Source organism: Taurulus bubalis, assembly GCF_910589615.1.
Source record: "Taurulus bubalis genome assembly, chromosome: 19".
NCBI lineage: Eukaryota > Metazoa > Chordata > Actinopteri > Perciformes > Cottidae > Taurulus > Taurulus bubalis.
This window is the reverse complement of record NC_136607.1, coordinates 297,034-322,917: the sequence shown is the minus strand read 5'-3', so window position 1 is coordinate 322,917 and position 25,884 is coordinate 297,034. Positions and strand designations below refer to the sequence as shown.

General features: G+C 41.4%; 1 protein-coding gene across 1 annotated transcript; it reads right to left on the bottom strand.

Annotated features, from left to right (window-relative positions):
* Positions 1–1,442: 1,442 nt before the first annotated feature.
* On the bottom strand, positions 1,443–25,621 carry sh3glb2b (SH3-domain GRB2-like endophilin B2b; the record flags this gene model as incomplete). Its single annotated transcript, XM_079235668.1, has 11 exons — positions 1,443–1,550; positions 2,795–3,029; positions 4,746–4,843; positions 9,085–9,174; positions 9,571–9,594; positions 14,299–14,361; positions 15,111–15,203; positions 15,370–15,499; positions 20,738–20,870; positions 22,729–22,870; positions 25,559–25,621. 11 exons carry the CDS (start codon positions 25,619–25,621, stop codon positions 1,443–1,445), a joined length of 1,179 nt encoding a protein of 392 aa, XP_079091794.1.
* Positions 25,622–25,884: the final 263 nt, after the last annotated feature.

Here is a 25,884-nt window from a genome sequence, read left to right as displayed (position 1 = left end):
CCTGCTACCTGCAGTTACAGGTAAACACTCTACCACATGAGCCACACGTATAGACAGACCTGAAGGGCTGCATAGTGGTGTTTTTAATTAACCTTAATGTAGCCGACACGTGACTATTTTTTGTTTGATAGTTATAAACAGGTAAAATAGCAATACAATGTAAACAAATGTCTTTTTTCTTGTTCTATATTTTCATAAATACATCAAACTATAGTTTTTTGTATATATAATATGACTATATATCAAACTTTAGAAGCTGTGATATCAAATAATATTTGTGGCTCCAGACAATTCTTTTTTGGTGGAAAAAGGTGAAAATGGCTCTTTGGATATGAAAGGTTGCTGACCCCTGTTCTAGAGGAACGCATGAATGTACTAAGTCATTGCACTCTGACGTTTTGATTTAAAAGAACAGGATATTTTGGCCCAATGGCTCTAAAGAAACAACCTTCCATCTTCCTCTGGAACCAGGGACATCTGGCCAGCTGCCAACTGGGACGTTCCAAACTACTGCACAGCTTCTGCTGGCAGCAGCTTGGGATGTGACATCACACTTGGGATTCCCTTAGAAAGACTCACAACATCACACACGCAGAAAGCATCCAAATAAAGACGTTACATCATCTGTAGTCAGTTACACACAACACAACACTAGTCATCCACGCTGAAGTCATTTCTTTGACCCTGATGGTTGTGAACGTTCTCCTGAGATCTATGAGCTCATCACAGTACGACTATGAGCTCATCACAGTACGACTATGAGCTCATCACAGTACGACTCTGAGCTCATCACAGTACGACTATGAGCTCATCACAGTACGACTATGAGCTCATCACAGTACGACTCTGCTTCCAGTCAGTAAACTCTGCTGCAACACTTGTTGTAATGGCGTTACACAAACGACAGGCCAAGTAGGTCTACTATGTTGTGGAGACGGTTTGGAATTCTATGCTCCGACTTTCCCTTGACCTTTTTGAAGATATGATTCATGATTTTCTGTATTTGAAAATGGTAATGGATTACGCATTGTCTTTTGAATGCCTCATAAATGCGTTGAGGTAAAAACACAAATGAAAGATTGAGAAGAATGAAGTTTCAGTTTTCACACAAAAGGGCTCCGTTAGCTAACTGATGGAGCGTAGCTGTAACCTCATCACACACTTCACTGTCATAAAGACCCACTGCTGCTCACAGTCACAAGCGCTTGTTGCAATTTCCTCCCATGAGCCATCTGAGTTCATAGAAGATGTCCCAACAAAATGGTTTGCATAAGTGTGTGTGTGTGTGTGTGTGTGTGTGCGTGTGTGTGTGTGTGTGTGTGTGTGCGTGTGTGTGTGTGTGTGTGTGTGTGTGTGTGTGTGTGTGTGTGTGCGTGTGTGTTTGTGTGTGTGTGTGTGTGTGTGTGTGTGCGTGTGCGTGTGTGTGTGTGTGGTTTGGTCCTCTAGCTCAGCAGTTCTAGGTAGGTGACAGGAACCTTTCCCTTTTGGTTCCCGCGTTCTCCAATCAACCAATCAGGATCCATTCCTGGTACGGTGTGTACAGTAATGAGCTGGAGAAACAAAAAAACAGTACATTTTAAGATATATTTCATAGAAAAATCTTTCATCAAAGTGAACCTATTTAAACAGGAACAAACTAATACATAGGATGTTTCGCAAGCGAAGGGAAACGTAAAGCAAAATGATGTAACATCATGTGACACGGCACCATCTTCCTCCTCCAGCCTCCATCGGCTGAGACCAGGCCAGAAGCAGACCGGGAATAGAGATCACAAGCAGTACCTAGAGCAGGGACCACAGGGTTGTGCTGATAAGCCATAGGCTGATAATCATGCAACTTTTATCAAACTTTCTAAGACTTAACCAACAGTTTACCAAACACTGTATTGAGCTTCCCTCCTGCTCTGCCTCTTGTATTATTTACCAGGTACTTTACAAAGACACTTTTACCAAGGGGATCATTTGACGCCAAGACAAAAATATGTCTAAGTCAGGAAACCAGCCGAGACGAGTAACGCTGACTAGCATTAGCAGTGTTGCTAGCATACCTGATGGGTCTGTTTGAACCGGGTAGAGCAGCGCTGACCACTGACCACCGGTCAGCTTCCCAGGCTGGATGAAGGAAACTAAAATGTGATAATAACATCAATGACAATATCTTAACTAATAAACTTCTCCCAGAAACTGCTCTCGACCCACAGACTGAGTGTACCTCGTGCCTGGAGAGACTCAGCAGATAACAACTGGGCAGTGGTGGCCGTCAGGGCCTGTAAGTCTTCTCTGCTGGCCTAAACAGAATCACAAAGCTATATCTATTTTATAATTTAATTGTTTTTCACAAATACACTACATGTATTATAATTATTTTTCCCCATCAGCTTATTTTCTCATTGCACAGCTCCTGTCTTCCTCTGTTGCTCTGCTTCTGGCTGCTGCACAGCGCTGGTTAAGGACAGCTTTTGTCCAATCAGATTTCACCTCTGTTTCTCTATGGGAGAAAAGCCGGTTAAACTACATGCTAACGGCCTGCTAGCGTATGGACGCGTGTTTCGCGCAGGGCCCGGCGTGACCATTAACGTGCACTGTGATTGGTCAGTGGTGCAGCGGCAGTAGGTGGCGGTAATGCACCTTTTTTTGGGGGGGCATGATCAGCTGTTTGACTCAGACGGCACTGAAGGTGCAGGTAGAAAAGCCACGGCCCGCCAATGCAACTGGGGGTCACTCAAACCAATTTAAGGCCGAGCCAGCCGACGTGGTTTTAAGGTCGGTGTGTGGGTGACTCATCCTACTTTACCTCATCAGCCAAGAGGGACAGCTCGCTGACATCGTGGCCGTCGTAGTCGTACAGCACCTTGGCCTTCCTCGTGCCGGTGACCTGGAGCTGCGTCTGCTCCATCGCCAGCGTGCCGGGCCTTTGGCCAGACAGAGAGGAGGCTGGGGCCCCAGGGGACGACGGCCCAGACGGGAGAGCAGAGGCGGCGGGGTCGGGGTCGACCGCAGCGGCAGGGTGGGGCGCGCTGACCCCACATCTGTGTGAACATTGAAGACAAGTGAAGTTACGGTAATCCTACAAAAATGTCCATTCTTTGGCCATGGAACACCATTAGTACCTGTCTGGGTGTGACCGCTGTCCAGACTTGGGTACTAATGGCGTTCCATGGCAAAAGAAAGGGAATAAGATTGAGTGTCTTGATTGAGCTGTGGTGCTGCTGTCTGAATAGCTAACTCCTGGTCAAACACATTTGGAAGCTTGCTTTTATAGTTACACAGTGCTGGTCACCCTTGTTGGTACCGATGACATTAAGTACTCCATGTAGAACATCTCCTGAAAAAAACTAATCTAGTGAAGCAGCGTTGGTCTAAAGAGACTTATGTTTAGGACAGAACCGCAAAAGAAACAACAACTGTATGTTTACAATAGGACTAAATAAACTATGCAAACTGTAAGATTGACATTATTTGCACCCTTCAAATCAGTGATAAACTCACAGGTGAAATCAATGAGAAGTCTTTGAAGGTTGATGCAAACTGTGGAAAAAACATCACGTAAAAACGTCCAAAGAGCTGAAGGCTGACCTGAACCCGTCTGGAGTTTTAACAGGAGCCACGGGTTGAACCACGAAGGCCAAAGAAGACCTGAACAAACCACAATCCTTCTGGCATCTCATTTCTTAGTGTACCGGGTACTCAACCAGGTTCTTTATTGATTCCATGTTATCCTTGTCATAAACAAAAAATATATAAAAAGTCAAAAACCTTAAATTATTCTTGAGGGAGGAAGCTCAAACTCAATATCCTGCTGCTTGATGACTGGCCTCCTGACTGGGACACTGCTCCTAAAGCCTGAATGATGGCTCACAGTGTCTGGCTGTAGGCATACCATAATATGCTGTAGGCATACCATAATATGCTGTAGGCATACCATAATACGGGTTAGAGCGATACTGATCCTCCATCCTCTCACAGACCTCTAGGGTTTCAGTGGCAGAGGAAATAGAACCATCGTGTGATGGATCACCAAAACGAGCCTCGGGCGTAAACGCATCATAATCATGATTTCCTTTGATTACAGGAATTTCTTAAAAATGAGGAAATTATGACAATGAATGCCATTTGAGCTGAATTTACCTTTAATTTGTACAAAACCTGTTCAGTAAAATCTCATGAAATCAGACATGGACACAGCAGGGGTCATCATGAACAACAGAGGCTGTAGTATACAAGACATTCCTGTAATCAAAGTCAAAACATGAGGAAATCATGAATATGAATGGACTACTGTATGTTGGCATTTCTCAGACGTGTGAAGTTGGACAGACAGGGATCAATCGGTCCAGTACACCTGTGCTGTTGCCTTCACCCGTAACGTCAGAAGCAGCCTGGGTGACCCAGCTGTTCCTGAAGAGAGGTATGACCTGTGGCTTCCTCACAGCATCAGTCAAACTCCCAGGACATGTGACCATATCTCTAGTGTATGCGGTCTGGAAACAAAAGATAATGGACCATTGGATTTATGATGTCTTGGGGAAATTAGGGCCCTAAAGACAAAACAAGGCAGACTAATGTGTAGCTCAGAATATACCGCTCTGCTAAAGGAGACGTGGGTAACCTTCACAGTGGAGTCGAAAACATTTTGAAAACTCGTTTATCCTTTCAAGTCCCATCCCCCTTGGACCTGGTTGCCTGAGCTGTTCTAATCTCCCCGGGTCAGACATGCAGCAGAGGAAGCTGCACAGAGTCCTCACTTGAGCTCCCTCTGCAGGTCCTGCATGTAGTGGTGACACTGGGCGTAGTACGTGGCCTGAGCCTCTGCAAAGTCCTGCAGACATCGCAGGTGGTTGAGCTGAGGGAAGAACGCAGAAGAGGAAGTCAGTGTGTGGAATCCCCGCAGAACATGATACATAAACACATAAATACATACACCATTCCTGGGTCATGTGTTAGGAGCCGGCATTGGGCAAAGCGTTTACAGCCTGGTCCGGTCTCCAGACTATCGCAGGTCTGACATCCACTCACACTCAGACCTACGGGCACTTCAGAGTCTTCCACGAACCACCAATGAGCTACGCTGCCAGTCTGGACTGGGAGGAAGCTGGAGAGAATCCATGCTGAACATCCTCTAACCACGACGCCGCCGTGCAGGAGCACACCATGCTTTCCTTGTTCCAAAAGCTCATCATGAATACATGTGTACTATGATGAGCTAACTTACAGCAGACCCAGCACAACTTGGAATGACATGTGTCTCCTTAAACCTGAATTATATTGAACATATTCCAGTAACTCTTTATAATAACTACACACTATTTAGCATTAGTAAAGCAGGAGTAAACACTTCTTCAATTCATCATTTATAAAGCATCGTTGTTTTATTCTTGATTAATAAGCTTGACTATTATGAGTTTCATGATTAGGTTTTCATAATTTATAAATGATGGATGATGTAGGTACTAATGTAGTTACTAGTGTAGGTACTAGTGTAATTACTAATGTAGTTACTAGTGTAGTTACTAGTGTAATTACTAATGTAGTTACTAGTGTAGTTACTAATGTAGTTACTAGTGTAGTTACTAATGTAGTTACTAGTGTAGTTACTAGTGTAGTTACTAGTGTAGTTACTAGTGTAGTTACTAGTGTAGTTACTAATGTAGTTACTAATGTAGTTACTAGTGTAGTTACTAATGTAGTTACTAGTGTAGTTACTAATGTAGTTACTAATGTAGTTACTAGTGTAGTTACTAGTGTAGTTACTAATGTAGTTACTAGTGTAGTTACTAATGTAGTTACTAATGTAGTTACTAGTGTAGTTACTAATGTAGTTACTAATGTAGTTACTAGTGTAGTTACTAATGTAGTTACTAGTGTAGTTACTAATGTAGTTACTAGTGTAGTTACTAATGTAGTTACTAGTGTAGTTACTAGTGTAGTTACTAATGTAGTTACTAGTGTAGTTACTAATGTAGTTACTAGTGTAGTTACTAATGTAGTTACTAATGTAGTTACTAGTGTAGTTACTAATGTAGTTACTAGTGTAGTTACTAATGTAGTTACTAGTGTAGTTACTAATGTAGTTACTAGTGTAGTTACTAGTGTAGTTACTAATGTAGTTACTAGTGTAGTTACTAATGTAGTTACTAGTGTAGTTACTAGTGTAATTACTAATGTAGTTACTAGTGTAGTTACTAATGTAGTTACTAGTGTAGTTACTAGTGTAGTTACTAGTGTAGTTACTAGTGTAGTTACTAATGTAGTTACTAGTGTAGTTACTAATGTAGTTACTAATGTAGTTACTAGTGTAGTTACTAATGTAGTTACTAGTGTAGTTACTAATGTAGTTACTAATGTAGTTACTAGTGTAGTTACTAGTGTAGTTACTAATGTAGTTACTAGTGTAGTTACTAATGTAGTTACTAATGTAGTTACTAGTGTAGTTACTAATGTAGTTACTAATGTAGTTACTAGTGTAGTTACTAATGTAGTTACTAGTGTAGTTACTAATGTAGTTACTAGTGTAGTTACTAATGTAGTTACTAGTGTAGTTACTAGTGTAGTTACTAATGTAGTTACTAGTGTAGTTACTAATGTAGTTACTAGTGTAGTTACTAATGTAGTTACTAATGTAGTTACTAGTGTAGTTACTAGTGTAGTTACTAATGTAGTTACTAGTGTAGTTACTAATGTAGTTACTAGTGTAGTTACTAGTGTAGTTACTAATGTAGTTACTAGTGTAGTTACTAATGTAGTTACTAGTGTAGTTACTAGTGTAGTTACTAGTGTAATTACTAATGTAGTTACTAATGTAGTTACTAGTGCAGTTACTAATGTAGTTACTAGTGTAGTTACTAGTGTAGTTACTAGTGTAGTTACTAGTGTAGTTACTAATGTAGTTACTAATGTAGTTACTAGTGTAGTTACTAATGTAGTTACTAGTGTAGTTACTAGTGTAGTTACTAATGTAGTTACTAGTGTAGTTACTAGTGTAATTACTAATGTAGTTACTAGTGTAGTTACTAGTGTAATTACTAATGTAGTTACTAGTGTAGTTACTAATGTAGTTACTAGTGTAGTTACTAATGTAGTTACTAGTGTAGTTACTAATGTAGTTACTAGTGTAGTTACTAATGTAGTTACTAGTGTAGGTACTAGTGTAATTACTAATGTAGTTACTAGTGTAGTTACTAGTGTAGTTACTAGTGTAGCTACTAGTGTAGTTACTAGTGTAGTTACTAGTGTAATTACTAATGTAGTTACTAGTGTAATTACTAATGTAGTTACTAGTATAGTTACTAGTATAGTTACTAGTGTAGTTACTAGCATAGTTACTAGTGTAGTTACTAGTGTAGTTACTAGTGTAGTTACTAGTGTAGTTACTAGTGTAGCTACTAGTGTAGTTACTAGTGTAGTTACTAGTGTAATTACTAATGTAGTTACTAGTGTAATTACTAATGTAGTTACTAGTATAGTTACTAGTATAGTTACTAGTATAGTTACTAGCGTAGTTACTAGTGTAGTTACTAATGTAGTTACTAGTGTAGTTACTAGTGTAATTACTAATGTAGTTACTAGTGTAATTACTAATGTAGTTACTAGTGTAGTTACTAATGTAGTTACTAGTGTAGTTACTAATGTAGTTACTAGTGTAGGTACTAATGTAGTTACTAGTGTAGGTACTAGTGTAATTACTAATGAGTTACTAGTGTAGTTACTAGTGTAATTACTAATGTAGTTACTAGTGTAGTTACTAGTGTAATTACTAATGTAGTTACTAGTGTAGTTACTAATGTAGTTACTAGTGTAGTTACTAATGTAGTTACTAGTGTAGTTACTAATGTAGTTACTAGTGTAGGTACTAGTGTAATTACTAATGTAGTTACTAGTGTAGTTACTAGTGTAGTTACTAGTGTAGCTACTAGTGTAGTTACTAGTGTAGTTACTAGTGTAATTACTAATGTAGTTACTAGTATAGTTACTAGTATAGTTACTAGTGTAGTTACTAGTGTAGTTACTAGTGTAGTTACTAGTGTAGTTACTAGTGTAGTTACTAGTGTAATTACTAATGTAGTTACTAGTGTAATTACTAATGTAGTTACTAGTATAGTTACTAGCATAGTTACTAGTGTAGTTACTAGCGTAGTTACTAGTGTAGTTACTAATGTAGTTACTAGTGTAGTTACTAGTGTAGTTACTAGTGTAGGTACTAATGTAGTTACTAGTGTAGGTACTAGTGTAATTACTAATGTAGTTACTAGTGTAATTACTAATGTAGTTACTAGTGTAGTTACTAGCGTAGTTACTAGTGTAGCTACTAGTGTAGTTACTAGTGTAGTTACTAATGTAGCTACTAATGTAGCTACTAGTGTAGTTACTAGTGTAGTTACTAATGTTATTACTAATGTAGTTACTAGTGTAGTTACTAGTGTAGTTACTAGTGTAGTTACTAGTGTAGTTACTAATGTAGTTACTAATGTAGTTACTAGTGTAGTTACTCATGTAGTTACTAGTGTAGTTACTAATGTAGTTACATCCTGTGCATCTGTATCGCTTTGACCGGCCTGTAAAAACATCCACATGAAGGATGCATGAGTCCTCCCACCGTCACAATCCATCACTAACTAAATAATTATATATTATTTTATGGAAATATTTCTAGTTAAACCTAGAACCAACATGGTATAAATGCTGGTATAAGCCATATTTTAAGTGTCATTAATTCTAGTGGGGAATTACTAAATTCCCCATATATTTATCTAGTTACTGGAATTTGCCTATAATACTCTTGGTCAATAACCATATGTTATTTTAACGGGGCGATGTGGTCACACAGTTAACTCGAGTGGATTTGACTACAAACGTTTTTTACTGCAGAGGTGTAAAGATACGAAAGCCTTTTTCTCTCCTTTTGCTCACAGAGCAACAACTCTGTGTGTCATATTCACTTCAGTTAAACTTGGCGCTATTAATAAGCACCATTTACTTCCTCCCCACGGGAACACTCATTCCTTCCTTGGAGCATGTGTGTAGTGCATCTGTGCAGCACGTCTGCCTCATGGAGCTCACGTCCTCTGCAGACTACGAGTCACTCACATGCGTGCTGCCGATGCCCTCCAGCAGCAGCCGGGTCAGCTCGGCCTGCCGGTCGAACTCCGTCTGAGCCACACGGAGCTCCTGCTCCGCCTGCAGGAGGAAGCAACAACAACAATAATAATAATAACAATAACAACAACTTTATTTATATAGCACCTTTAAAAACAAAGTTCACAAAGTGCTCTACAGAGAAGCAACGCATAGACATAACTTAAATACCAGTAAACAAAAAGGACCATAAAGGCAATGAATACAATAAAACCAAACTAATAACCAAAAAGAGCAAATGGAGTAGAAAACAAATAAAATATACAACAAAAACAGGGGAACAAAATAACTGCATAATAGATAATAAAAGGGCGACATCACAATAAGAGGGCTCATTTACACACACACACACACACACACACACACACACACACACACACACACACACACACACACACACACACACACACACACACACACACACACACACATACTCACTTTGTCCACTTCCTCACTCAGCAGCTGAGAACAGAAAGAAGAGTCATGAACATCCTCAGACTCAGACATGAAGACTAGACACTCTAAGGATCTAGAAGCTTCGTCTGCGCTTCAATCTGAAACTATGAGGGGCGCTGATTCTAAAAATGGATCTGCAGAACCTGGTTTAGTTAGTCCGTCTGTTACTATGGCAACACAGCCTTAATCTAACCAGCTGATCAACTTGATCTGAACTACAGATCTCTGGACAGTTTCCAGGCACCAACGTTGAATAAAATGAGTTTATTGCTGTCTTACAGGGCCACAGCGTTAGCGTCAGACAGCAGTCCAGAGAATACCTCTCAGCATCAGTAGTGACTGGCTTATTATTAATAATAAAGGATTATCATTAGACAATGAAACGCAGCCCCGGCCATCGGAAAAGGATACCTGCAGTTCAGTTCTTAAGTCTTACAGGAAAGAACCAAACATGAACCAAAGCTGAAGGCGGGTTAGGGTTATGATCTGTAGTCGGGGACGTGATCTGTAGTCGGGGTCGTGATCTCTAGTCGGGGTCATGATCTGTAGTCGGGGACGTGATCTGTAGTCGGGACGTGATCTGTAGTCGGGACGTGATCTGTAGTCGGGACGTGATCTGTAGTCGGGACGTGATCTGTAGTCGGGGATGTGATCTCTAGTCGGGGATGTGATCTCTAGTCGGGGATGTGATCTGTAGTCGGGGACGTGATCTGTAGTCGGGGACGTGATCTGTAGTCGGGGACGTGATCTCTAGTCAGGGACGTGATGTCTAGTCGGGGACGTGATCTGTAGATCTGTAGTCGGGACGTGATCTGTAGATCTGTAGTCGGGGACGTGATCTGTAGTCGGGACGTGACCTGTAGTCGGGACGTGATCTGTAGTCGGGGATGTGATCTGTAGTCGGGGACGTGATCTGTAGTCGGGGACGTGATCTGTAGTCGGGATGTGATCTGTAGTCGGGATGTGATCTGTAGTCGGGACGTGATCTGTAGATCTGTAGTCGGGGACGTGATCTGTAGTCGGGGACGTGATCTGTAGATCTGTAGTGGGGACGTGATCTGTAGTCGGGACGTGATCTGTAGATCTGTAGTCGGGACGTGATCTGTAGTCGGGACGTGATCTGTAATCGGGACGTGATCTGTAGTCGGGGACGTGATCTGTAGTCGGGGACGTGATCTGTAGTCGGGGATGTGATCTGTAGTCGGGACGTGATCTGTAGATCTGTAGTCGGGGACGTGATCTGTAGATCTGTAGTGGGGACGTGATCTGTAGTCGGGGACGTGATCTGTAGATCTGTAGTCGGGACGTGATCTGTAGATCTGTAGTCGGGGACATGATCTGTAGTCGGGGACGTGATCTGTAGTCGGGACGTGATCTGTAGTCGGGGATGTGATCTGTAGTCAGGGACGTGATCTGTAGTCGGGGACGGGATCTCTAGTCGGGGATGTGATCTGTAGTCGGGACGTGATCTGTAGATCTGTAGTCGGGGACGTGATCTGTAGATCTGTAGTGGGGACGTGATCTGTAGTCGGGGACGTGATCTGTAGTCGGGGATGTGATCTGTAGTCGGGACGTGATCTGTAGTCGGGGATGTGATCTGTAGTCGGGGACGTGATCTGTAGTCGGGGACGTGATCTGTAGTCGGGGATGTGATCTGTAGTCGGGATGTGATCTGTAGTCGGGGACGTGATCTGTAGTCGGGGATGTGATCTGTAGTCGGGATGTGATCTGTAGTCGGGACGTGATCTGTAGTCGGGACGTGATCTGTAGTCGGTGACGTGATCTGTAGTCGGGGACGTGATCTGTAGATCTGTAGTCGGGACGTGATCTGTAGTCGGGGACGTGATCTGTAGTCGGGGATGTGATCTGTAGTCGGGGATGTGATCTGTAGTCGGGGACGTGATCTGTAGATCTGTAGTCGGGACGTGATCTGTAGTCGGGGACGTGATCTGTAGATCTATAGTCGGGGATGTGATCTGTAGTCGGGGACGTGATCTGTAGTCTGGGACGTGATCTCTAGTCGGGGATGTGATCTGTAGTCGGGATGTGATCTGTAGTCGGGGACGTGATCTGTAGTCGGGGACGTGATCTGTAGTCGGGACGTGATCTGTAGTCGGGACGTGATCTGTAGATCTGTAGTCGGGGACGTGATCTGTAGTCGGGACGTGATCTGTAGTCGGTGACGTGATCTGTAGTCGGTGACGTGATCTGTAGTCGGGGACGTGATCTGTAGATCTGTAGTCGGGACGTGATCTGTAGTCGGGGACGTGATCTGTAGTCGGGGACGTGATCTGTAGTCGGGGACGTGATCTGTAGTCTGGGACGTGATCTCTAGTCGGGGATGTGATCTGTAGTCGGGACGTGATCTGTAGATCTGTAGTCGGGGACGTGATCTGTAGTCGGGGACGTGATCTGTAGTCGGGATGTGATCTGTAGTCGGGGACGTGATCTGTAGTCGGGGACGTGATCTGTAGTCGGGGATGTGATCTGTAGTCGGAGATGTGATCTGTAGTCGGGGACGTGATCTCTAGTCGGGGATGTGATCTGTAGCTGAGCCGGTTCAATGCAGAGGTCACAGTTCATGCTTCTAGCTGTAACGCATGTGACCGTTGTAATAACGTTTACGTTGAGTTCCTCCACTTCCCAGCTCTACTTCTCAGCTCCACTTCCCAGCTCTCCCCGTCGCTCTGCAGCTGGTTCAGTGAGAGTCAACACCTTTTGTTACTTAGCACTTCTACTCCGCTTCTGTTCCAGATATTAGTCACCAGAGATTCATTTTACATACAAAAATATCATCAATTTATAAAATATGTTCAATGCTATAGTCCACCTTTAATCAGCTACAGCATGCACGCAGCGCATTAGTAATGATACAATAATATAAGTACACTGACAGGAAGTACTTATCAGGATATATAGTTTTATTTCCCATTGTTACTGAGTCAAGGATCTGAATGCATCACTGAGAACACGTCACAGGTATTAATATTACAGGAGAGATGGAGATAGTGCGACAATATTATTAGATTTGTATTAAAAGTATATACAGATAACTTTTGATAGACCTTGATCGATGAATGACATTAGTGACAGTGTGTTGCTGACAGTGTGTGACTGTACATGTGGTGTGTTAGTGACAGTGCGTTAGTAACAGTGTGTTTTGACTGTACATGTGTGTTAGTGACAGTGTGTGACTGTACATGTGGTGTGTTAGTAACAGTGTGTTAGTGACAGTGTGTTAGTGACAGTGCGTTGCTGAGAGTGTGTTGCTGACAGTGTGTGACTTTTCATGTGTTGTGTTAGTGACAGTGTGTTAGTGACAGTGTGTGTTAGTGACAGTGTGTTAGTGTGTTAGTAACAGTGCGTTGCTGACAATGTGTGACTGTACATGTGGTGTGTTAGTGACAGTGGGTTAGTAACAGTGTGTTTTCACTGTACATGTGTGTGTTAGTGACAGTGTGTTAGTGACAGTGTGTGTTAGTGACAGTGTGTGTTAGTGCGTTAGTGACAGTGCGTTGCTGACAATGTGTGACTGTACATGTGGTGTGTTAGTGACAGTGTGTTTTGACTGTACATGTGTGTGTTAGTGACAGTGTTGACTGTACATGTGTGTGTTAGTGACAGTGTGTGTGTGTGTTGACTGTACCTGTGGTGTGTTAGTGACAGTGGGTTAGAAACAGTGTGTTTTGACTGTGCATGTGTGTGTTAGTGACAGTGTGTGACTGTACATGTGGTGTGTTAGTGACAGTGTGTGACTGTACATGTGTGTGTTAGTGACAGTGTTGACTGTACATGTGTGTGTTAGTGACAGTGTGTGTGTGTGTTGACTGTACCTGTGGTGTGTTAGTGACAGTGGGTTAGTGACAGTGTGTGACTGTACATGTGTGTGTTAGTGACAGTGTGTGACTGTACATGTGGTGTGTTAGTGACAGTGTGTGACTGTACATGTGGTGTGTGTGTGTGTGTCTGACAGTGTGTGACAGTGTGGCTCATTGGGCCATCGTTCCTGTTACACATCTAACTTACTGGGATTGGCTCATTGTGACCAGTGCAAATACAAAACTCAATGGATTCTTTTCAGAGACAACGTCATCATTTCAGATCAAACCGGTGTGGAGCAGTTGGATATGGATAAACATGCATAAACATGCTCATGTCATCATGTTGATGTTGCAACAGTCACTTGCTCAAGCATTAGAGTGCAGCACCCTCATCATTTTCTTTAAATACATTGAAAACTAAAACACATCTCCATACCTGTATAATATCAAACTGTGCCCAAAAAGAACAGCAGTTCGCAGCCTCCTGAGGATGGAAGCTGCTCAGCCCTCCATGACATAGAAGAGGGCGGAGTCTTAAAGTCATGAGTGTGATGTCAGGGACACATTCAGAAGTCAGAAGCATTTGCTAACAATCAGCCACCATAAGCTACTGCTCATACCTGACCAATGAGGCTGCAGCAGCAAAGGGCACCAGATTTAGCAACGTTGAATTGTTTTACTCAAAAATTATATATTTCATTTCTGTGTAGTTTTGTTTTTCAAAAGCTACATAGTCTACCTATGGCATACATAGGCTTTCCCATTTTGCTGGTCAGTGCGTCCTCATTGAGGCTGATGGTACATAAGTCCACTTGTTCTCGAGCGCTATGCCTATTAGCATGTTAGCATAGCGCCCCTTGGCCACATTGCCTGTATGTGTGACTCTTACCGCTGATGCACTGGCAGAGAGAACATAATTTCGAGGTCTTGTCTCCTGAAAATCAGGTGCAGCCTACAAACAGGAGCAGGGAGGAAGCACATGTTGGCAGTCATGCAGTTACAACCATGAAGCAGACAACTCAGAGCAGACGAGCAGCCGGAAGATGAGAAGCAGATCATAGTGGAAATGACTTATGGCTGTGAATCATTTATTGATTAGATTATTAAATAGTTGGAGTTAGATTACATTCTTATGTTGGATTGTTGTGATGAGACGATATGTCACATGACAGATCTCTGTATTTCTTTGAGCAGGTTCTCAACGGGACAGAGGAGATGAAACAACTTCCAAACACAGGAAATCTGGAGCCAAATTGGCCCAAAGGTTACAAAAGATTATGGAAAATTACATTTTGCACTGTAAATAATACTGAAGGTGGTGCTTTGCTATGAATATGCTGTTTTTTCTACATCGAGACTTTTGACTGCTGAACATCTCAAACAATGCTGACCCTATTTAAAAAGTCCTACAGCCTTAGGCTCACTTTTGATATGTGACTACCGCTTCTTATTCTTGTTAAATTGTGTTAACGGCTACATGTAAAAGAAAGATGGCCACTCATATAGAAGAGAAACATCAAAGTGTCTTTTACACTGGTTATCATGGGTTAAGGGACAGCATAAAGAGAGTGGATATTAACCTCACAATAAGAAGATAATGTTGTCTACAGTCTGGCCTCTGTGGGTTTCATGGTTACTGCGATTCAGAAACCCAGCGGACCGCAGGAGGAACAACTAGCGGAACTTGAAATGTTAACTCACCGCTGCTTTGGCTTCTGCCACTTTGGCTTTTTTCAGACGTGCTTTGCAGATGTCCAGATCCAGCCGCCGATTCTCCAGAAGTCGCCTCTCTTTCTGCAGAAGACAGGAGGGATCCAATCAGAAACCAGTACCTGCTGCAGGGAACACACCTGGCTCCACTAGGTTCATAGTTGCACCATGGCAACATACTTCTGTCAAAGTCAAACACTGTCTTCAAGCACCGAGGTCTTACGTAAAGAAGTGAGAAAGAATGTCTTACTGATATGGTCCTCCAGTCTCCTTCCAGGAAGTTGCGTAGAGGAGTGAGGAAGCCGACGGCTGAGGTCTGGAGGAGCTCTCGCTCGGCTCCGCCCAGTCTCTTCTGGTACTCCCCCACTGTGATCAGGGTACTGCCTACAGATACACGACACATGATGGAAACCCATCAGCTAGCAGTCTGACCTCAATGTAGCCCAATATGCAAAACACGGGGGGACAAATATTAAATCAAGAAAAATATTGATTGTCTTCATAAATTATATTGCCATTGAATAGCCGGTTGGTTCTGGTCAGGCCTTCTTCCATTGGTTGTTCTAGTCGGCAATGCAAATGTGTAGAAAACCTAACTAGATTACTAATGACCCCACTAGAGAGCTCATAGTACCATATTACCCCACTCGAGAGTTTATAGTACCATATTACCCCACTAGAGAGTTTATATTACCCCACTAGAGAGCTTATAATACCATATTACCCCACTAGAGAGCTCATAGTACCATATTACCCCACTAGAGAGCTTATAGTACCATATTACCCCACTAGCGAGTTTATAGTACCATATTACCCCACTAGAGAGCTCATAATACCATATTACCCCACTAGAGAGCTCATAGTACCATATTACCCCACTAGAGAACTCATAGTACCATATCACCCCACTAGAGAGCTCATAGTACCATATTACCCCACTAGAGAGCTTATAGTACCATATTACCCCACTAGAGAGCTCATAGTACCATATTACCACACTAAAGAGTTTATAGTACCATATTACCCCACTAGAGAGTTTATAGTACCCCACTAGAGCGCTCATAGTACCATATTACCCCACTAGAGAGCTTATAGTACCATATTACCCCACTAGAGAGTTTATAGTACCATATTACCCCACTAGAGAGTTTATAGTACCCCACTAGAGAGCTCATAGTACCATATTACCCCACTAGAGATCTTATAGTACCATATTACCCCACTAGAGAGCTCATAGTACCATATTACCCCACTAGAGAGTTTATAGTACCATATTACCCCACTAGAGAGCTCATAGTACCATATTACCCCACTAGAGAGCTCATAGTACCATATTACCCCACTAGAGAGTTTATAGTACCATATTACCCCACTAGAGAGCTCATAGTACCACATTACCCCACTAGAGAGCTTATAGTACCATATTACCCCACTAGAGAGCTCATAGTACCGTATTACCCCACTAGAGAGCTCATAGTACCATATTACCCCACTAGAGAGTTTATAGTACCATATTACCCCACTAGAGAGCTCATAGTACCATATTACCCCACTAGAGAGCTCATAGTACCATATTACCCCACTAGAGAACTTATAGTACCATATTACCCCACTAGAGAGCTTATAGTACCATATTACCCCACTAGAGAGTTTATAGTACCATATTACCCCGCTAGAGAGTTTATAGTACCCCACTAGAGAGCTCATAGTACCATATTACCCCACTAGAGAGCTTATAGTACCATATTACCCCACTAGAGAGTTTATAGTACCCCATTAGAGAGCTCATAGTACCATATTACCCCACTAGAGAGTTTATAATACCCCACTAGAGAGCTCATAGTACCATAGTACCCCACTAGAGAGTTTATAGTACCATATTACCCCACTAGAGGGCTCATAGTACCATATTATCCCACTAGAGAACTCATAGTACCATATTACCCCACTAGAGAGCTCATAGTACCATATTACCCCACTAGAGAGCTTATAGTACCATATTACCCTACTAGCGAGTTTATAGTACCATATTACCCCACTAGAGAGCTTATAGTACCATATTACCCCACTAGAGAGCTTATAGTACCATATTACCCCACAAGAGAGTTTATAGTACCATATTACCCGACTAGAGAGCTCATAGTACCATATTACCCCACTAGAGAGCTTATAGTACCATATTACCCCACTAGAGAGCTTATAGTACCATATTACCCCACTAGAGAGCTCATAGTACCGTATTACCCCACTAGAGAGCTCATAGCATCGTATTACCCCACTAGAGAGCTCATAGTACCGTATTACCCCACTAGAGAGTTTATAGTACCATATTACCCCACTAGAGAGCTCATAGTACCATATTACCCCACTAGAGAACTTATAGTACCATATTACCCCACTAGAGAGCTTATAGTACCAAATTACCCCACTAGAGAACTCATAGTACCATATTACTCCACTAGAGAGCTCATAGTACCATATTACTCCACTAGAGAGCTCATAGTACCATATTACCCCACTAGAGAGCTTATAGTACCATATTACCCTACTAGCGAGTTTATAGTACCATATTACCCCACTAGAGAGCTTATAGTACCATATTACCCCACTAGAGAACTCATAGTACCATATTACCCCACTCGAGAGCTCATAGTACCATATTACTCCACTAGAGAGCTCATAGTACCATATTACCCCACTAGAGAGCTCATAGTACCATATTACTCCACTAGAGAGCTCATAGTACCATATTACCCTACTAGAGAGTTTATAGTACCCCACTAGAGAGCTCATAGTACCATATTACCCCACTAGAGAACTCATAGTACCATATTACCCCACTAGAGAGCTTATAGTACCATATTACCCTACTAGCGAGTTTATAGTACCATATTACCCCACTAGAGAGCTTATAGTACCATATTACCCCACTAGAGAGCTTATAGTACCATATTACCCCACTAGAGAGCTTATAGTACCATATTACCCCACTAGAGAGCTCATAGTACCGTATTACCCCACTAGAGAGCTCATAGCATCGTATTACCCCACTAGAGAGCTCATAGTACCGTATTACCCCACTAGAGAGTTTATAGAACCATATTACCCCACTAGAGAGCTCATAGTACCATATTACCCCACTAGAGAACTTATAGTACCATATTACCCCACTAGAGAGCTTATAGTACCATATTACCCCACTAGAGAACTCATAGTACCATATTACCCCACTAGAGAGCTCATAGTACCATATTACTCCACTAGAGAGCTCATAGTACCATATTACCCCACTAGAGAGCTTACAGTACCATATTACCCTACTAGCGAGTTTATAGTACCATATTACCCCACTAGAGAGCTTATAGTACCATATTACCCCACTAGAGAACTCATAGTACCATATTACCCCACTCGAGAGCTCATAGTACCATATTACTCCACTAGAGAGCTCATAGTACCATATTACCCCACTAAAGAGCTCATAGTACCATATTACTCCAATAGAGAGCTCATAGTACCATATTACCCTACTAGAGAGTTTATAGTACCCCACTAGAGAGCTCATAGTACCATATTACCCCACTAGAGAGCTTATAGTACCATATTACCCCACTAGAGAGTTTATAATACCCCACTAGAGAGCTCATAGTACCATAGTACCCCACTAGAGAGTTTATAGTACCATATTACCCCACTAGAGAGCTCATAGTACCATATTATCCCACTAGAGAACTCATAGTACCATATTACCCCACTAGAGAACTTATAGTACCATATTACCCCACTAGAGAGTTTATAGTACCCCACTAGAGAGCTCATAGTACCAAATTACCCCACTAGAGAGCTTATAGTACCATATTACCCCACTAGAGAGTTTATAATACCCCACTAGAGAGCTCATAGTACCATAGTACCCCACTAGAGAGTTTATAGTACCATATTACCCCACTAGAGAGCTCATAGTACCATATTATCCCACTAGAGAACTCATAGTACCATATTACCCCACTAGAGAGCTCATAGTACCATATTACCCCACTAGAGAGCTTATAGTACCATATTACCCCACTAGAGAGCTCATAGTACCGTATTACCCCACTAGAGAGCTCATAGTACCGTATTACCCCACTAGAGAGTTTATAGAACCATATTACCCCACTAGAGAGCTCATAGTACCATATTACCCCACTAGAGAACTTATAGTACCATATTACCCCACTAGAGAGCTTATAGTACCATATTACCCCACTAGAGAACTCATAGTACCATATTACCCCACTAGAGAGCTCATAGTACCATATTACTCCACTAGAGAGCTCATAGTACCATATTACCCCACTAGAGAGCTTATAGTACCATATTACCCTACTAGCGAGTTTATAGTACCATATTACCCCACTAGAGAGCTTATAGTACCATATTACCCCACAAGAGAGTTTATAGTACCATATTACCCGACTAGAGAGCTCATAGTACCATATTACCCCACTAGAGAGCTTATAGTACCATATTACCCCACTAGAGAGCTTATAGTACCATATTACCCCACTAGAGAGCTCATAGTACCGTATTACCCCACTAGAGAGCTCATAGCATCGTATTACCCCACTAGAGAGCTTATAGTACCGTATTACCCCACTAGAGAGTTTATAGTACCATATTACCCCACTAGAGAACTCATAGTACCATATTACCCCACTAGAGAACTTATAGTACTATATTACCCCACTAGAGAGCTTATAGTACCATATTACCCCACTAGAGAACTCATAGTACCATATTACCCTACTAGAGAGTTTATAGTACCATATTACCCCACTAGAGAGTTTATAGTACCATATTACCCTACTAGAGAGTTTATAGTACCATATTACCCCACTAGAGAGCTTATAGTACCATATTACCCCACAAGAGAGCTTATATTACCATATTACCCCACTAGAGAGCTCATAGTACCATATTACCCCATTAGAGAGTTTATAGTACCATATTGCCCCACTAGAGAGCTCATAGTACCATATTACCCAACTAGAGAGCTTATAGTACCATATTACCCCACTAGAGAGCTTATAGTACCATATTACCCCACTAGAGAGCTCATAGTACCGTATTACCCCACTAGAGAGCTCATAGTATCGTATTACCCCACTAGAGAGCTCATAGTACCATATTACCCCACTAGAGAGTTTATAGTACCATATTACCCCACTAGAGAGCTCATAGTACCATATTATCCCACTAGAGAACTCATAGTACCATATTACCCCACTAGAGAGCTCATAGTACCATATTACCCCACTAGAGAGTTTATAGTACCATATTACCATATTACCCCAGTGGAGAGACAACATACGGGTTGCTTAACGGCTAGCCAGGTTACACTCAGTTAGCAGTTTATTATTTAGCTAATAAAAACCTAAATCACCATCAGACGATAGCCGGTGGGTTCCCAAATTACATTTTTGCCAATGAGTTTGGCCAACTGTTCACCTGCATTATTTGATTATTATTGTGAATATACAGGATGATGCTTCGTGAAAGTATCCCTCACGAGTACAAAGCAGACAACATGTTGATAGTCTCATCTGATGCAACGACGGTTTCATTAACAGCACCACTGACCGTATGGCGTCGCTGGACCAAAGTCATTGGCAGCTCCCAGCATGTACTGGCCCAGCAGCTCTGGGTTTGTCGTCCTGGAGGGAAGCTTCTTATCCAGCTTGTCATAGATGAATTCCTCTATTCGAGCACCTGGATAGCAGGTAATAAAGACATCTCAGGGAAACCATACACACAAGGAGAAACACTTGCTTGTGCCCATTTGATTCAGTTTCATGATCCTTATTCACATCATGTAATGGTCTCAATGGGATCACATGAAACTAATGGACTCAATCTATTGGTACCAACTATCATGCCACGCTTCTTTGGAAGGGGCTGTATGACGGGCCAAAAGGAGGACTGGCATGACAAGATACATGAATGGAAATGGTTGTATTGTGAATATTCAAAGGGTTTATTTGAATATCTGTTACTTATTATATACATTGTGGATTCAATGAGCTCTATTGTATTCATGTGTGATGATGTTAGTCCCTATAGCAGCCAATTCATCGCAGTGAGGCTATTGCTCTTCAACATCACAGACGACAGAGCGTGTGCATGAGGCCTTTCTTTGGAACAGACTCATATAGAGACCGGCCTTTCTTTGGAACAGACTCATATACAGACCGGCCTTTCTTTGGAACAGACTCATATAGAGACCGGCCTTTCTTTGGAACAGACTCATATACAGACCGGCCTTTCTGGCCCCTGATCCTCAGTTCATACACACTCTTCACTCCCCCCATGTTTACTTCATGAGGTCAGTATTACAGATCATATCCCATCATTACATCAACCAAGTCATACTCATTCTCACTTTCTCTTTTTAACAGAAAGATTTTTACATATTTCTAGTTGTTTCTATTGTTCTTTCTGGATTGCTATTAAGCTACACTTCATGAAATTATGTTTCTCATAAAAAACCTTTGACATCCCATTTATTGAAGGCTTTTCATGTGAAAAATATGCAGGAATGTTTCACTGAGGAAAGCTTAACGACAAAGTGGTTCTACTCTGTCTCTAAAGAATCGTCCCTGGTTTCACCTTCATCACGTGATGCAGCGGTCTACCTCGGTCAAAGGGTAAATGACTCTTTATGCTACACTGAACATCATCTGGGCTCATTGTGTACAATGAGGTCATCAGCTGGGAAAAGACTTACCAGTGTGGTCCACTGCAGCGTGGAGGGTTAGAAAATACAGAGCGAGAATTAGACATGAATACCAAGCTCCATTCTAAATCTGATACAGAATCATGTAGAATATCTAAGTTTGATACTAAAACTTAATTTGACATTTTAAAGGCTTAAAGGTAGGGTTGGTAATCATCTTCAATTGTTGTAACGTGCACTACATCCTGGCTCTGGAACAACCAGCTGGAATCAGCCCGTCCAATCACTTCATCCAGCCAGAATCCAACGATTGGGCCGACCAGCTGCCGTCGACCGTTCACCCACTGCTCCACAAGCTGCTGACCAGCTAGGAGTTCCAACGGCAGCCATGTTGGTCGTTTACGTTTAAGAGGATCATTTTGGGGGAGTGGCTTAAGAGGGCGGTCTGAAGAGTGTTATTGATTTGGCAGCTGTCTCGCTAGATCGAGCAACTTTTTCAGATAATGCTGCTCATCATTGGAAAAGAGCCGTCAACCGTGGGCTGGGTTTTTAGGTTGGCTCATTTTTCAAATCTAGTAATCGAGTATTCTTGCAAATAGTTTCTCCAGATTACAACCCGAGCTTTAGGGGATAGTGCTGCACAGGAGGCCGCCTTCAAAGCAAGGGCACATCTCTACTCAACACATTGATTACATATTTGACTAATAAGACCCCACAGAGTGTTTTTCCTGAAACAATGTGAAGGTCCTGGAACAGAGGATATCAGTACTTTGTGATTTTGGGTGATACAAAATATATTTAATTGAGTAATTGTCATTTGTTTCTTCTGTACTCCATATGAGGAGCTGTAAGTCATAGTTGAGAGGTCACATGTCTGTGCTCGTCTTCTCTTACTTGGGTTGGGCTGCAGGAGCACTTCGGTTTGTCGAAAGATCTTTTCAGTCCAGTTCTTGGTGCAGTCGGCCCGAGTGATCAGGTTCTCCAGGTGGGGATCCAGCTCCGTCTTCTCAGCTTGGCCCAGTTTCTCCTCTGTGAACTGGAGACAAAGTCAGGAGCCTGAGGTAGAGCCCACGACTACAGCACAGAAACCAGAGGTAGAGCACACGACTACAGCACAGAAACCAGAGGTAGAGCACACGACTACAGCACAGAAACCAGAGGTAGAGCCCACGACTACAGCACAGAAACCAGAGGTAGAGCCCACGACTACAGCACAGAAACCAGAGGTAGAGCACACGACTACAGCACAGAAACCAGAGGTAGAGCCCACGACTACAGCACAGAAACCAGAGGTAGACACAGGATCTAATCTATGAAAAACTCTTTGCAGACATGCATCAATGACAACATGGAGACTAGAGCAGTGATTTTCCACCAGTGTGCCGTGAGAGATCATCAGGGGTGTCGTGAGAAAATGTCCAATTTCACTTAATCGTTCCAAAAAATATTATTTATTTGCCGCAAATATTGTTCCATTGTTGAGCGTCTGAGCTGCAATATAGTGTCTGGAATAGTAATGAAATACTCTTCCGTGCCAGTAGGGAGCGCAATAATGACCATATATGCTGTATTATGCTACAATGTGACATTAATAATAACTACCATATATGCTGTATTATACTACAATGTGACATTAATAATAATAATTACCATATATGCTGTATTTTGCTACAATGTGACATTAATAATAACTACCATATATGATGTATTATACTACAATATGACATTAATAATAATTACCATATATGCTGTATTATACTACAATGTGACATTAATAATAATTACCATATATGCTGTATTATACTACAATGTGACATTAATAATAATAACTACCATATATGCTGTATTATACTACAATATGACATTAATAATAATTACCATATATGCTGTATTATACTACAATGTGACATTAATAATAATTACCATATATGCTGTATTATACTACAATGTGACATTAATAATAATAATGACCATATATGCTGTATTATACTACAATGTGACATTAATAATAATAATTACCATATATGCTGTATTATGCTACAATGTGACATTAATAATAACTACCATATATGCTGTATTATACTACAATATGACATTAATAATAATTACCATATATGCTGTATTATACTACAATGTGACATTAATAATAATGACCATATATGCTGTATTATGCTACAATGTGACATTAATAATAACTACCATATATGCTGTATTATACTACAATGTGACATTAATAATAATGACCATATATGCTGTATTATGCTACGATGTGACATTAATAATAACTACCATATATGCTGTATTATACTACAATGTGACATTAATAATAATAATGACCATATATGCTGTATTATGCTACAATGTAACATTAATAATAATAACCATATATGCTGTATTATGCTACAATGTGATATTAATAATAACTACCATATATGCTGTATTATACTACAATGTGACATTAATAATAATAATGACCATATATGCTGTATTATGCTACAATGTAACATTAATAATAATGACCATATATGCTGTATTATGCTACAATGTGACATTAATAATAATAATAACCATATATGCTGTATTATGCTACAATGTGACAATAATGATAACCATATATGCTGTATTATGCTACAATGTGACATTAATAATAATAACCATATATGCTGTATTATGCTACAATGTGACATTAATAATAATAATAACCATATATGCTGTATTATGCAACAATGTGACATTAATAACAATAACTATCATATATGCTGTATTATGCTACAATGTAAAATTAATAATAATGACCATATATGCTGTATTATACTACAATATGACATTAATAATTATTACCATATATGCTGTATTATACTACAATATGACATTAATAATAATTACCATATATGCTGTATTATGCTACAATGTGACATTAATAATAATAATGACCATATATGCTGTATTATGCTACAATGTGACATTAATAATAATGACCATATATGCTGTATTATACTACAATGTGACATTAATAATAATAATAATAATAATAATAATAATAATAATAATAATAATAATAATAACTACCATATATGCTGTATTATACTACAATGTGACATGTTGTGGTTGTTGGTGTGCTGCAGGATTGTAGAAAATGTGCCACCTGAGAGTTTGAGTGTGACATTAATATGATTAAATATTTATGCAGATTACAGCCGTTCAGATGGACATTAATAATAATAATAATGCTATATATATAGCATTATTATTATTAATGTATGTATATGTGTGTATATGTATGTATATATATATATATATATATATATATATATATATATATATATATATATATGCGTACACGCGCGTACACGCGCGTACACGCACGCACACACACACACACACACACACACACACACACACACACACACACACTATCCCCCATGACGCGCTGAGGCAGGAGGTCTCAGCGCGTCATGGGGTCGCATCCCTGGAGCACACTACGTCACTATGGTTCTCCTCCTGTTGGGCCGAGGAGCAGGAAGGCTCTGCGGTCACGTGACCACTCGATCACAGCCATCAGTAATGCACCGGGCTGGACCGGTACCGGCTGGTCTGCTCCAAACGCGCGACACCGCGCACACGAGCAGGTCCCGGTAACACGAGCAGGACTGCTCGTGTTACCGGGACCTCCCCTCACGCTACCGGGACCTCTCCTCACGCTACCGGGCGTCTCGCGGCTCACCTGCACGGCTCTGGTGAAGAAGACCCCGGCGCCAGACGCCAGCTTCTTCACATTGAAGTCCATGGTGCGGGTCTGCGGGATCCTGCGGGATCAGCTGAGAGGACGAGGCAGCGGGACTGGAGCTCTAATCCGCTTCACGGACCGTCGGAAATCTACACTCCGCCCTGCACTTAAAGGGACCACAGCACTTATAAAGAGACCACGGCGTCTTATTTTGAAGGTTTTATTTTATTTTGAAGGGGAGTGCCGTCTCTTCAGTCCTTAAGGTTCACGCCTCGCCGGAGAGGAGGAGGGGCTTATCGCCATGGAAACAGTTCATTTCCACC